At 39.3% G+C, this 14,378-nt stretch overlaps 2 protein-coding genes across 2 annotated transcripts in view; one reads left to right on the top strand and one right to left on the bottom strand.

Moving 5' to 3' along the window:
• The first annotated feature begins 229 nt into the window (after positions 1 to 229).
• Positions 230 to 6,578, top strand: trappc6b (trafficking protein particle complex 6b). Its single transcript, XM_037104196.1, has 6 exons — positions 230 to 530; positions 610 to 677; positions 2,425 to 2,542; positions 2,845 to 2,928; positions 5,021 to 5,114; positions 5,551 to 6,578. Exons 1-6 carry the CDS (start codon positions 450 to 452, stop codon positions 5,580 to 5,582), a joined length of 477 nt encoding a protein of 158 aa, XP_036960091.1. The 5' UTR covers positions 230 to 449; the 3' UTR covers positions 5,583 to 6,578.
• Positions 6,579 to 10,860: 4,282 nt separating this feature from the next.
• LOC119022818 (putative beta-lactamase-like 1) overlaps positions 10,861 to 14,378 on the bottom strand; it is a 7,879-nt gene continuing 4,361 nt past the window's right edge. Inside the window, exons 5-6 of the mRNA XM_037104163.1 lie at positions 12,442 to 12,547; positions 10,861 to 11,990 (exon numbers count right to left, since the gene is read on the bottom strand). Coding sequence (XP_036960058.1) covers positions 11,012 to 11,990; positions 12,442 to 12,547 — 1,085 coding nt within the window. The 3' untranslated portion in view covers positions 10,861 to 11,011. The remainder of the gene's footprint in view (positions 11,991 to 12,441; positions 12,548 to 14,378) is intronic.

Genomic DNA, 14,378 nt, shown 5'->3' with positions numbered 1-14,378 from the left:
CTAAAAATTCCCAGTGGCCTAAGAAGCATTTTCCATTTAAAACTGTTGACATGACATCAACAACTGCAAACAAGGCTCCTTCTATTATGAATATGATGTATTTTGTCTTTCCAGTTTTGTGATTTACTTAATTTTATTTTATTTTATTTTATTTTATTTTATTTTATCTTACTGTTGGATCTCCAGACCACCTGGTGGCGGAATGGAGCAGTAGTGCGCTCAATGTTAACCCTCCCGCCGGTACAACAAGGAAGTAGCGTTTGGTTTGGTTTGTGTTTGTGTTTGTGAAATGAAGTTGGTGTGTGTTTGAGCTGTCAGTGTGTGAGTGCGTGTGTGTGTGTGTGTGTGTGTGTGTGTATATGTGATGATGCTGGCCCCGGTGTACATGACACGGTGAATCAGGTGCTGACGGACCGTAGTAAAATAGCTACTGCTGATAGAGAAGAAGAATGGCAGACGAAGCTTCTTTCCAGTTTTTACATAACGAAGTGGTACAGTACGTTTACAAGTCAGCTGAAAACGGAGAGACGGTAAGAAACACACAGTTAGTCCAAGTTTTCTCCTCTGCAGCTCACCTAAACTGTTCGTTGCCGTCTGTCTTTCATTCAGGAGAATGGGAGAAATATCACCAAGCTGGAGAACATGGGTTTCAGAGTCGGACAAGGGCTAATAGAGAGGTAACAAGCTAACTGCAGCTAACATGTAAAACTCAGAGCCTGTAGTCTGTCTGTACAACACATGAATCACATCCACTGCTCAGGGTTTAACCAGCTGCTGGCTCCTTATGCCTGAAATAGCCTAGTAATGCCTTGGACCTCCATAGACATTTGAGAAAAGGTGAGCAGACACAGAGTTTCATTATTTGATATAATGTGACTGTTTTCTTTGTGAATCTCCTTCAGTTTTTCAGTTAGACAGGTACATTGAAAGGCACAATGCAACATAGGTAATGTCAGAATAAGAACTTATTTCTCACAGTATTATGTGTAATAGTCTACAAAGATGAGGCTATAATTTTTACTTGTTTTGTTCTGCTGCAACAGTCTCGTCTATCTTCTTCCTCGCAAGCCAGCAAGCTTCACTGTTGTCCAAAAACACATCAGTAAACCACATTGTTGCATTGGGGGACATGTTCCTTCATTATCATCACACCATGGTCTGGGTGAATACTTGATTCTGATTGGCTGGAAGGTGTGAATTAACTTTTGATATGGACACCTTCAGAGCTGCACAAATAGTTCCAGTCAGTCAGCCTGTTCTAAATATATGCGCAATAGCCTTTATCTAAAATGAGTGGCATGGGCATCAGCTGACTGCAGACACCTCAACGCTTGAAATAAATGAATTAAAGAACTAATCAACTGATTAAAAGGAAAAATCTCAATAATCTCTTTACCACACAAAGTTTTGTCCCTCAGTGCACCACCCTATGAATACCACAGGGTGGTGCTTGTAACACACAAACTGCAACAAGAAGCTTACACTTAAGTGTAAGGTAACAAGTAATAGATAACTCATGAAAAGGTTAGTAACCCTGTTTGATTTTCAAAAGCTTGGTAAACCGACTTTATGTGCCTTAACTCCCCACTACATCTTTAGACTTTACACTGTAGTGTGTGTGGCTGAGTCTAATGGCTGTATCAAACAAGCCCCCAAAGGGCCCATAAAAGTCACCAGCCATTAGCAATCAGAATCACTCAGAAGATGTTAGGAGGCTGTGCTACAAAGAACATTTGATTCACACAACTTTATAAAATTTCCAAAATTGGTCATTAATTTTGTGGTATGTATTTCTTTGACGTTATCTATCTGACTAGTAGCTGAGATGAATTGTTCAATGAGCTGAGCGGACTAATTTATCTCCCATTGCTAAGTCATATCTAAGGTCCGGCCTGTTTACTGGAGTAGTGAACAATGTTTCCATTACATATGAATCATATTGGATTGTTGTGTCTGATTCAGAGTCAAACGCTCAGGTGTTGCCAGGGAAATGGAGTTACTGTTTGTGAAAAACATTACATTTTGATCGCAAAACACACAAAAGCATATGCAAATTGTCTTTATGTTTTTTCCTTTGGCAAGTGACCATGGTATTAGCAGTATAATGCCCTTTGAGGTGTCTGTAATCAGGAATTAATGGACTTCATGGAGGCGGCTGGATCTGGGCACCGGACGGTTTAGGCCTCCACATCATTGGGCATTATCCCTTACTTGACCTGTACACTGCAAATAATTTTGACTCAATTCCACATAAACCGTCCCACTGCCACAAATACTCACAAGAGTATCAAATGTTGATCAGTCCACCCCTGATAGTCCTCAGCAAATGCACTGTTTCCTCATGTTTGACAAACTTTTATATAAAATTATAGTGACCAACTGTGCCAAGCTTATGAGCATTTAACAGGTATTTCCTCCCTCTAGACTGACAAAGGACACAATACGGTTCAAAGACGAGCTGGACATCATGAAGTTCATCTGTAAAGACTTCTGGACATGTGTGTTCAAAAAGCAAATTGACAACCTTCGAACCAATCACCAGGTAACACTGAGCTCTCTGTCACTGACCGACTGTCATTCACACAGCAGGCTCCCATTAACATAACCTGTCATCAGTCTCCCATTAACATAACATGTCATCAGGATGCGCTGTCAGCCTGCAGTGCTCTACACGCTCAGCCCAGACAAACTGAAATTTTGATTTTGCTTTAAAGGCGATATAACACTTTGTATCTGTGGTTTGTACATATTATTTTTGTTTTTATTCTTGTATTGTCTCCTGTCAGCGGCCTTACTGCTGTGAGCTATGTTGATGTCTTTCATTGCTATTGTCATGTGTTTCAGGGCATCTATGTTCTCCAAGACAACAAGTTCCGATTACTGGGTCAGCTGTCGGCTGGGAAACAATATCTGGACCAAGCCCCGAAGGTGCTCTGTCTTGATTTCATTAGATGTATGACTCTGTAGTGATCTGTTCTACAAGACTGTCTTGCCTCTCAAATAATTTTTATTTTTATGAGGCAGCTGATCCCCGGCCCAGCAACATGGCTCCAGACTCATATTTCCAGTTGTGGGCAAGAGTTTACCTGCACTGGTAAAGAAAATTTAGAAAATGGCTGTTTTTAGTTCCACTGATTTCTACAACTCTCCTTTTTCTGTGATGAAATAAGTGCAACACAAAAAACATTCATGCAGTTTGGTTCAGTAATGAATTTATTATAGGTCCTCTGAAAATGTGACCAAATCTGCTCTTTCAAAAATATACATACAGTAATTCTAATATTTGCTTAAATGTCACTCGGCCATTTTCAACTCACTTAGGTGCTTCTGACAGTCATCCACAAGCTTCTGACAGTCCTCTGGCTGAATTTTAAACTTCTCTTGACAGAATCATTGAAGTGCAGTTGAATTTGATGGCTTCCGGACACAGACGTGTTTCTTCAGCACAGTCCACATGTTCTCATTAAGGTTCAAGTCAGGACTTTGAATCATTCCAAAACCTCATTATTATCCTGATTTAACTATTCCTTTATCACCTCTGATGTGTGTTTTTGATCATTGTCCTGCTGGAACACTCAACTGCACCCAAGAGCCAATCTGCGGCTCCAGCATGTGTGCAGCCATTTTAAGTTCTTTCTGCCTTTATCCTTTCACTTTCTCAGTCTTTTCTCACCTTTTTAAGCTCTTTCTGACCTCTTACTCTACAACTTCTTGGCCTTTTCAGTCTTTTTTCACTTTTTTAAACTCTTTCGGCCCTCTTACTCAAAAGCTTTTTCGCCTTTTCAGGTATCCATCTTTCTGCCTTTTCAACTCCTTCAAACATTTAACTTCATGTTCAGTAATCAATATGTTCAACTTTTTCAACTCTTTCAGCCCTCTTCAACGTTTCTGTCTCTTCATCTTTTTAGAATATTAATCTTTCTGCCTTTTCAACTCCTTCAAACATTCAGCTTCATGTTTAGCTACAGAAACTGTTCAGCTATCAATGTGTTCAAATTTTTAAGCTCCTTCGGCCTTTAACTTTTCAACTTTTTCATCTTTTCGGCAGTACGTTCAGCAGATTTCGCTTCATCCTTCAGCATTCACACTGTATTTTCATAGGAAATACATATTTTTCTAGTGAAGTTTAATGTGTATGACAGAAGCTTTGTCCAATGTCCAAGTCCAAATGAATAATCAGGATATCAGCAGGTTCATCATTTCCTGACTACATCCAATGAGTTATTAAAATTGTCTAGGCAAAGGTTATACTTAAAACTAGGTGATTTATTCAAACTAAAGTCAACACAAAGGGACTAGAAAGATCAGCAGCTTCAGCAATGACAGCAGTGTAGATGTAGTGTTGCTGACAATTTTTGTCTCCAAGTGAGGAATTCACAGTAACCAACAATCAACAATTTTTAGGTAGTTAAAGATCCAATCATCACTAAAGCGTATCATGCAAGAGAGCCAATTAAACCATTACGTTTTACATTTCATTTAGCTGTTTTTTTGTTGTTGTTGTTTTTTTTCTAAATCCTAATGATACCCATCCCCACTGCTGTCCAATCACCTTGTCTTTTTTGTCATATTTACTGTTTTATTGAATTGTATTTTTTCTGCTTCACAGTGAGCATGTTCAGTTTATAGTAAGGATACTAAAAACTAAAAGAAGACAGACTTCATCACAGCTCATCTGTGGAGCTTTCTGTAAAACTGTGCAGTGTCCTGTGGCATTTGGTGTAATGTAGATGACAGACAGTGTCAAGTCGATGTGTCTGGAAGGTTTAAAGAGGATGAAGTCAACCTGTGGCTTCATCTTCAACATGAAATGACAGTTTCAGAGGGAGTTACACTTCATCTGATTCACTGATACACTGGCTGCTGTATTTTTTGCTCCCTGCAGTGTATTCAGTCACACACATTACACACATTAATCAGGATTTGCATAGATGTTTGCTGCTTCTGTCTGGCTTGATCCCGTGGACTGTGCTAAGATATCTGTACTCATCATTTGACACAAATGACTTTCTCTCTGCAGTATTTGACCTTTACATGTGGTCTGGTGAGAGGAGCTCTGTCCAACCTGGGAGTGAAGAGTATTGTGACTGCTGAGGTGTCCACCATGCCAGCATGTAAGACCCACATCACTCATCTGTATCCAGTCATTCTCAAATTGATGTTTCATTTCAGTGTTATGGTACGGCTCAGTTCAGTTCAACTCGACTCGCTCTTTTTTGGTATGTCATTGTCAATAGGTGGATTATACCTGGTACTTAGTTTGTATTACCTCGTTCAATGTTCCTAGAAACCTGTGCTGATATTAAGGCCTAATCCACAGCTACACAGTCATTTCTGGAAACAGGCATCTCCATGCAGACTAGTGGTTTAGCACTGTGGTCATTATTTTGACTGAAGTTAGTGATGTATTAGTAGACTGCTGTGTTAAGAAAGACGCCTTGGGGTTTAAAAAACATTAGAAACACATGTAGGAAGAGAAAAGAGTGAGTTTGGTTGGATTTTAAATAAAAGTTGGACTAACAAATGCTTTCTTTTCTTCCTTCTCCACAGGTAAATTCCAAGTCATGATCCAGAAAGTGTAACAACTAGTAGCATTGGCCAACCTCACTTTGCATTTTGTTTTGCATCCATAAATCCCAGCCATTTGTATTAGTCAAACAAAAATCGGTCAACTTGTTTCTACACTTTGGAGATTGCAGTGATGGGTGTCAAAAGTTTTGTTTAGGCTTCCAATGTCCATGGCTGCATTTTCTTGATAACAGCCTGTAGAGGGAGTGTGTTTCCTGGTGACACAAAGTCATTATGATCATTATGATCTTTCCAAACAACATTAATCCAATCTACTGAAGTAGATTTGATGAGAGGTTCTCAAGAAACACTAAGGGACAAATTAAACAACTGTTGGTGACTACATTTGGGATGTCTCAATCAGAGATTCCCTGGTGAACAGACTGCAGCAAAACAATCTTATCCAAGATCATGTAAAGTGTTGGAGTATTTTAGACAGAGACCCAACAGTGTGGCAATCTGTAAGTGGCTGATCACAGCAGTACCAGCTACTGTGCATGAACACTCGAAGTGAAACATCTCAGAGCACTTTGTTTAAGAAGGCAGAGACAGCAAGACTTTTCCGTCCAGTTTACGTTTCATCCTCACCCAAGTGTTATACTGTATATATCAGAATCATCAATATGCTGAACAGTAGAAGGCACATCAACTTAATTTTCTAAATGTTTAATCATGGTCTCCATCATATCACAAATATTGTCTGCACAGCTGCTGTTGTAATAATGTAACATTAGATCTGTATTATCTAGTGGGGTGATTTTGCAGTTTTATAATGTCTATGTACTTTAATGCCATGTATGATTAGAACATGTCTCAGCCTAACATTACAGATCTGGACATTGCTTCAGTTATTTTCCTTGCCCGCACACTGATGCAAAAATACATGTGTCTGATCATTTTACCAGTATATTGCTCCAATGATTGGATATATCCATATCATAACCATTTTAAATTCAAGAACTTAAATAAAACTACTGAAACTCTAGGGTTTCAAGGGTTTCTTTGACATACATTTTTTTTTTCTGAGATCCACTATTTTTCTTGATATCTGACACTGACGGTGTTATTTTTGATATCACAACACAGCAGTCGTGGAAATTGAAGGACGATTGAAGATGACTGAATACAATAATTGCAAAAACTGTCTTAAGAATACATGATCAATTAGTTATTACTCCCGCTGAACAAACTAAAAAAACAAGCAGCCCAGACTTCATTATACTGAGATCCATGTGAAGTGAGGGTGGGTTTATCCTCTAACAAAGATGTTTGTATACGAACGCATCAAATATGAGTTTGATATTAATTTTGTGATTGAGAAGTCATTTGGATGAGCGTATCTTGAGAACATATCAATCAATCCAGTTCTGACCATGTATATTTTGAACTGGCACTGCACTAGTTTATATGAAGTTTCTTCTGAGGAAATGACTGTGGGAATGAGTATTCACATTATGCAAGTGCTTTGGCACCATCTGGTGGTAAACTGCACCAAGTCATTTTGAATTGATGCCAGTATGTATGTAGTATGTAAACATTGATAAATATGTTGAATTATCATTACTTAGAAGTGTTGTTCCGACATTACTAGTTGTTCTATGACCTTTAGAGCGTAATGCTTGTATGTTCAACTGATTCATATAAAAATATGGACCATATACATGTAGACCACAAACTAATAGAAACATTAAAATGACTATATGTGGAGCAGCTGAGCAGATTAGATAATACAGCTCCAGTCCTTAACAAATTTGGTGGGAAAAGGTTTTACCTGTCAGAGGGAGTTCACCTGGAGGATACAGTCCTCAGACATGCAAAATGTGCTTAATAAATGAATGATTGAAGCCTGTGATCACACTGCCCCCCAAAGGAAAAAGATTCCGTAGCACTGACATAAAGTATCTAACTCTGTGTTATCTGTCTGCCTGTCTATCTATGGGCTGCAGTCCTGTTGAAGCATGGTAATGTCAAAACTGTACAATATTGAAAATTATTCTGTTGTATTTAAGTTGTTTGTATCCATCTGGGCTTCATTTTTAATCAGTTGCTGTATATTCATGTGTGACATCAACCTCTGGATGCTTCACATTCAGACAGTTCAGCATCTCGCTGTGGTTCATTTTTATTTTATTGAATTATTTTTTTAAATCATCAAAGTATGTTTGGTCAATTCACCATTGAAAAAAATAGATTACATAAACATGCTGCTAGGATACATGTCTGTTTATATTATATACAATTATACACACAAATATATGTAGTGTTTATCAATAAAATAACATCACGTATTATGTCTTTACAGATGACGCCTCCTGTATGTTCTACTAAGCTGCAACCCCTCAGCTAAACCACACGGTGGTATTTGAAGTAGGAAGTAGGTGGTCTAGCTACCCTCGCTCTGGTATTGCTGTTATAAAACCTCTTTTAACTTCTTCGAGTACTTGTCAAGGTAACTAGGGCCTGCAACATTATGTCATGACTTTGAATTAAAATGAAGCTTAGCATTAGTTTATACAGGACATGGAAGACGTACGCCCCAGCTGACAACCTGCCGATTCCATTATGGTTACCAGTCAGTCTCACACTAATCACAGCTATTCTCGCCATAAGTCAGTCCATTTAAATATGGCTCCCTCCTCACTCATAACCTCTCCCAATCAAAAGCTGCCACACAGTGATGTTGCTGGAAAACTTGATATCAGGCTATGAAAGCCATATGGTGCTACTGATCATTGTTTCTTTACTTACCATCTCCATGCTCCTCGTGCCTCATCTTGTGGCGGATGATAGGTCAGTCATTGAGGTCAACTACTTTTTCAGTTTTTGTTGTTGCAAACCTTCAAGATCATCAAAGAGGACGGACTGCCGATGCCCCACTGTTAGTGCCTCTGCTACAGCTAACTTTAGCACCCCGGCTACAAACAGCCAGTCATCAATAATATGCCAGCCACCAACATGAAGACCAGGTCCTCTTGCAGCGAGATGAATTTACATCTCCCAAGTTCTGGAAAACCACTCTAACTGCATTCCACAAAACGCAACTGTAGGCCTATATGCCGTAACAATTAGTTGATCAACTGGCAGCATGGTCTATTGTCAGATATGATCTTCAGTGTTTATTTGATTGTTGATAAAAATGAACCGACTTAAATTCACTAGGGCTCTGATGGAGCATGCAGTCTGCAAAGTAACTTGTATCTAAAGTCATCAAATAATAACGGGAGTGAAAGTAAAATATTTGCCTTCCAGTTTAGTGGAGAAGTAGCAGAAGATGGGAATTCTGAGCTATAGTAGTAGCTCAGAATTTAACTTAAATAGTTGTACTGGGTTACAGTCTTTCACTGGCAATGGGAATTGCATATTGTTCATATCCGGTAGTTTAGACCTCTCAAACAATGGATCAACTTCATGATCTTTTCACTTTACATTAAGGATGTCAATTTCATTTAAGCTTTTGTTCAGTGCTGCATGATAATTGGAACTGCATATCTTCTGCAATGATTGTGCAGAAACATCTCCCTCAGTTTTTACTAATGTCTCTCCCTTATGGTTTTGGGGGAATCTACAGAGTCCAGTGGTGCAGGAGTGATCCGGAGTAGGCATAATAATGTGCTAACTCCACTACATGAGAGACTTGGTGTTGGTAGTAGTTACTAGTATATTTGAAAAACAATGCCGCCTTACACATGTATTTACAGACACATAACACATTAACATTTTGAGTTCCACAAATATCCTCAAGTGTACCAGTATATGTATATGCACATCAGATAATTAGTAACATTAAAATAAGGAACCAACGTATATAAGTAGGCAATCCCTTGACACTGTGTTATAGTTTTCAACTGCCTGTTTACTATAACATAGTAGAATTCCTGAAATTCAGTTATGGCTTTTGGTTTTGGTGTGCCACCCCAAGAGTTTCAGTGGCCCCATCGCCACCCCTATAAAAAAATTCTTGCAGCACTACTGCCATGGTGATGCTATTTCACTCCTTGGTGCAGCATTCTCTGTATTTGTCTTGCTTATTCCCTATGGTTTGTGCTTTCATTTTTCACTATTTAAATCCTGGGAAATGCAGCTTTCCCTCAAAATTTGTAGCAGGTACAGTATGTAGCCTGCTCAGGAACACCTCCATTCACCTCTTCAACAGCCTTAAAGAGCAACCAAGAAGTGCTGAATTCAGCTGAATTCAGCACAGAGCAGATGAAGCAAGAAAGGAAGTCAGACACCGAAACAACATTAAAACATCTGGTTACGGTAATTCAGAAAATGTTTTCTTGTTGCAATTTTATTCAAGCAAGTTCTTCTAATCCTTCATCTGGGAACATTAACCTTTTGTCTGTTTATTGTTTTGTTTAAAACACAAACATGTATAAATGGAATTGCACCTGTTGTGAATTTACTGAAGGACACTGCAGCATCCGCAGTTCTGCGAATCCTGAGAGAAGTTAGGCAGTCCAGATGACTCCTGACTCACTGCGACCTGCTCACAATCCGCCAAATGCTGCAGGTGACTCATCACATCAGTTATTTGTAAAAATCCAACTATAATTCACTTTTAAAGTCAAAGAAGTGTTAAATGACAGATGCATCAAGACCTCTGTGCTACATACACACACACCAGCAGCTCTAGGGACAGTAGTGCTTTGAGCTAATTGCTAACATCAGCATGCCAAAATGCTCACATGGTAATGTATATTCTTTAGCAGGTAATATTTTCCATGTTTTCCATGATATTAGCATGTGATTAAGCTAACATTTGCCATATAGCAAACAAGGAAGTACAAATTGTCAGCAGGTGGATATAACATTCTAGCTCAAAGCACCAAGTGCAGTATCAGAGCCCAGTGTGTGGCTGTTGTTATGAGGTGAACAATGACATTGAGTTGATTTATCTTGTTTTTAATTATTACCTTGATTGGTGTTCCCTGATGTTTGTGTGTTCTTCCTTGCATGTTTATATGAGTGTTTATATTGCTGGGTTGTCCAGTGGATGTTCTCTGGTCACCTCAGTGTTAACTGTAAGTCTACCAATAACTAAAACTTAACAAGCAATTTTAATGCCTAATAAACACCTAAATGCTTATTATAGGATTTCAAATTTGTTTGGCAAATTATTCTGCAACTTTGCTCTTTATTGTGCACATACAACATGTTTACATGCTTCCGTGGTGGAACTCAGTCAGTAAATCATGATTTTCCTCTTTCTAAGTCACACTGCAGGCACTTAAAGGTTCAGGAGGAATAACAAATATCTAGTAACCTATACAATTATATTTTTTTTGCTTCGCTTGTGCTAGTAATGTGGCAGAAGGATGACTTGATTCCTTTGGAGATTTGGACATGGCTAAATGATACAATTGGTATGGAATAACAATATCACAATAATATAATATAATGCCCTAGACACAAACCCCCAGTTATAGTGGAATTCCTGTCTTTATGAAGTAAAGTATGGTCTGCCAGCTATCCTTGTCACCCTGTAAGTGTTAAGTCCTGGGGAATCAAACCCTGGCGACACACCTTTCTTGTTAAAGGGGAAAAAGTTGAAAAGCTGTCTGTCCTGTGCCTCCAGTGAGACTGAGGCACTGTTAACCTTCATCTTGCAGGGGTATGGGCTCTCAAAAATCACCCTGAACACCCTGTCCTGCAGATAATCCAGTCGAATAGTTCGGTACTTGGATGGCACATTTGTGTCCACCTGTGGTCCAAACTGCTGCATGACCAGCACCCCATCTGAGTCCACCTTAATTTCATAGAAAGTCATATTCCTGTAAGTGAAAAAGCCCACGTAAGGAGCTGGGTTGAGCGGTGGTCTAAGAGTTCGTTTAGCATCCCTGAAAGCATTCTCCACTGCAGGGATAAGATAATTGTATGCCTGGCTCGCAAGGTCCTGGTCTGCAGGACGAACCCCAGCCATCAGGATGACCAGTCCCAGTTTGAGCCTTGGCACCAGGGTGAGGGTGGCTGCGTAACCGTCCAGGTCCCCGTCCTTCCTCACCACATCATAGCCAAACTTCTGGTTGATCTCCCACGGTGTGCCAGTGGAGTTGGCGAAGTAGCTGCTGTGGCATCGGAAAACCGGGGTCAGCATGGTGTTGAGGGTGTCCTGGCGGAGCAGAGTCCAGCCGTAACCCCCCAGAAGAGCCATCATGAGCTTAGCCATGTCAGCTGCAGTGGAATACATCTGGCCTGCAGGTCGGTACCAGCCGAGGTCGTAAAGGGGAGCTGGCTGACCATTGCTGTATACACCCACAGCCATCTGCTTCTGAATAGCGGGAGTTAGGTTGAAACCAGTGTCCTCCATGCTGAGCCGCTGAAGAATGTTGTCAGATACCCAGCTCTCAAAGTCTGAGCCAGTCACCTTCTGGGCCAAGATGTTGGCCAGTAAGGAAAAAGCAACATTGCTGTAGTGGCATCTGAAGAAAAGAGAGCAATATGTCACAGATGTTCGCAAGTGCACACTGGATACAAAATACCAAAAGTTCTGTGAAAAGACATCAGTGGCCTCTTTCCCTTCAGACCATTGGAACACATGGATTGTCTAAAGAAGAGCTGCCCAAAGTTGGGCCCACGTGCCAAAAAACGGTGTTTTGAAAGAAATGATTCATGTTTTAGACAGTTTGTGAGTAGCCGACAACCCCCTCTCTATACAGTCCATTCATTTTTCATAATATGAGCACAGTGGGCTTAATGGCACTAAGCAGGAGGTCAATCAGTTCATGTAACTCGGTATCCTTTTACGATGGAAGCCATGAGAGGTGAGAAAGGAAAAAGATTTAAATTAAAATTGCTATTATCTTGGCACAAAAACGTTTTCACCTCCTCTTAAGCAAGCAACAGCAACACAGGAAGGAAACAGAGTCTTACTTGGTGCCTGGATCTGCCACCAGGACATCATCCCGTAGCAAATTAAGGGCTGCCTTTGTATCGCCACTCCAGAGGAGATTAGTGGATCTTAATCTTCTGGGTAATCCTGTAAAAATATTAGAAAACCTTAGTAAGTAAATATGGTGAATAAATCTGCGGCTGCTCATGAATTTTTAGATGAAAACAGTATGAGCACCACTGCCTTGTTTCGGAAGATGTTGATCTGGCTATCATGTGCATTTGTTTTGGACGGGCAAAAGAGAGATGCAATGTTTGTTTTTTTTTTATTTGCATGACACATGAGGTAATAATTAATTTGTGGCCTTGTAAGATTTATAACTTATAACTCCGATAATGAACAAAGAGAACATTGTTTCAGTAAGATTCAGATTCAGCTGCTCAGAAAAAGTAATTTTGCTGAATAAGCTAAAGTTATCAATGTTCCTTAGTAATGTTACAGGAATCTGATCAAGTGACAGAAACAGCTTCTCTTCTTCTCTTCTTCTCAAAGTCCTCAAAGATGGTCCGAATGTATCCCTCTCTTCTTCTGATAAGCTCCACCTGCGTCAGCACTGAAACAATACTATGCATAGAACTTGAAAGCACATAGCAAATAAGCCATGGCTTATAAACAGCCTTTCATATCTCTTAATAATGAGGCAAGCTAAGACTATTAACTATTAACTCACACAGTGCTAATATCTGCTTTTCATGCAGTCTGATACAGCAGCCCAAAACTCAACGACCCTATTAGCCTCTCTCGTGGTCTTCCTCTGACCACCCCAGGGTCACTCATCCTCCAGAGACGTTTTTCATTGCTGGAGTGTGTTCGGACTCATTGGGTTGTAGCTTGTTTTAATCAGTTAAATGATTTTATGAAGACACATAATTTTTCTGGAAAATATCAACATGGTTTTGGTTCTGTAGACACCTTTACTATTAGTGCTTTTAGCTATTAGTAGATTACTATATTCTTCAAGTTTTAGACGGCTGTGTCTCTGGACCAATACAACTCTTTTAACTGTATTTTATATATCAAGCTATGGATGACTAACAATTTTCTGCATCTTAATCAGGACAAAACTGAAGTCTGGGGCAGCGGGTCAGATGCCGCTTTTTTGCAGAGGTATAATTTTTATTGTTCTCATTGTGTGAAGAACTTTGTGTTACTTTGAAGTACGAAAAGCAGTGGTGTCGTGTTCCCTGGAGAAGTGGGTATACTCTCAATTTTTGCCTTTTTTTAACACAGCCAAGAAAAACGCCCTGTTTTAGAAACAGTGACACGCAAGACTACTCTATTTAGTTTACCCAAAACTCCGTCAGTAGTATTTGCTCACTGTCACATAATCTCTGCTGCTTGATCTTAGGGAGGAAGGATTAAGAAATTACTAAACCAATACTGGCCCACAGTCCAGTGAGAGACAACTATGCATTTTGTGTGAACTATTCCTTATTCCTTAGCTCTCCTTTGTCCTGACTCCTGGACCTCCCTTCCTCATAAACATCCTTCATAAAGAACTCAATGTTAATTTTCCTGAACATGGAAGTGTTGAAATATTTGATGTAAACTTAGAACAAACCTCTACAGCCTTGATTTTGATTAGGAAAGATTAATTTCTTGTGTTGTTCTTTTATCTGCTTTTTATTGATTATTCTACATATATTTTGTTGTTCTAATCTGTTTTAACTAATCTTTCATCCTAGCCTTTCTTGTACTCTATATCATTTTATTCCTCTTATTATTTAATATTTTAATAGTTTTATTGCATTTCATTGTCTTCCTTTCTACTCTTTTCAAGTTTCTGAGAGCAGTAACAGGGATGAGTTGATGTAGAAGATTTTCTTTGAAAAGTTTTTAAGCTCCAACAAATAGCTTTAAGTTATGTAAATGAACATCTATTTCTTGTATGAATTATTTCTGTAATATACACTGAGAG

The sequence above is a fragment of the Acanthopagrus latus genome, chromosome 7, assembly GCF_904848185.1.
Source record: "Acanthopagrus latus isolate v.2019 chromosome 7, fAcaLat1.1, whole genome shotgun sequence".
Lineage (NCBI taxonomy): Eukaryota > Metazoa > Chordata > Actinopteri > Spariformes > Sparidae > Acanthopagrus > Acanthopagrus latus.
The sequence above is the reverse complement of the archived record's forward strand: the minus strand, read 5'-3'. Positions and strand labels throughout refer to the sequence as shown.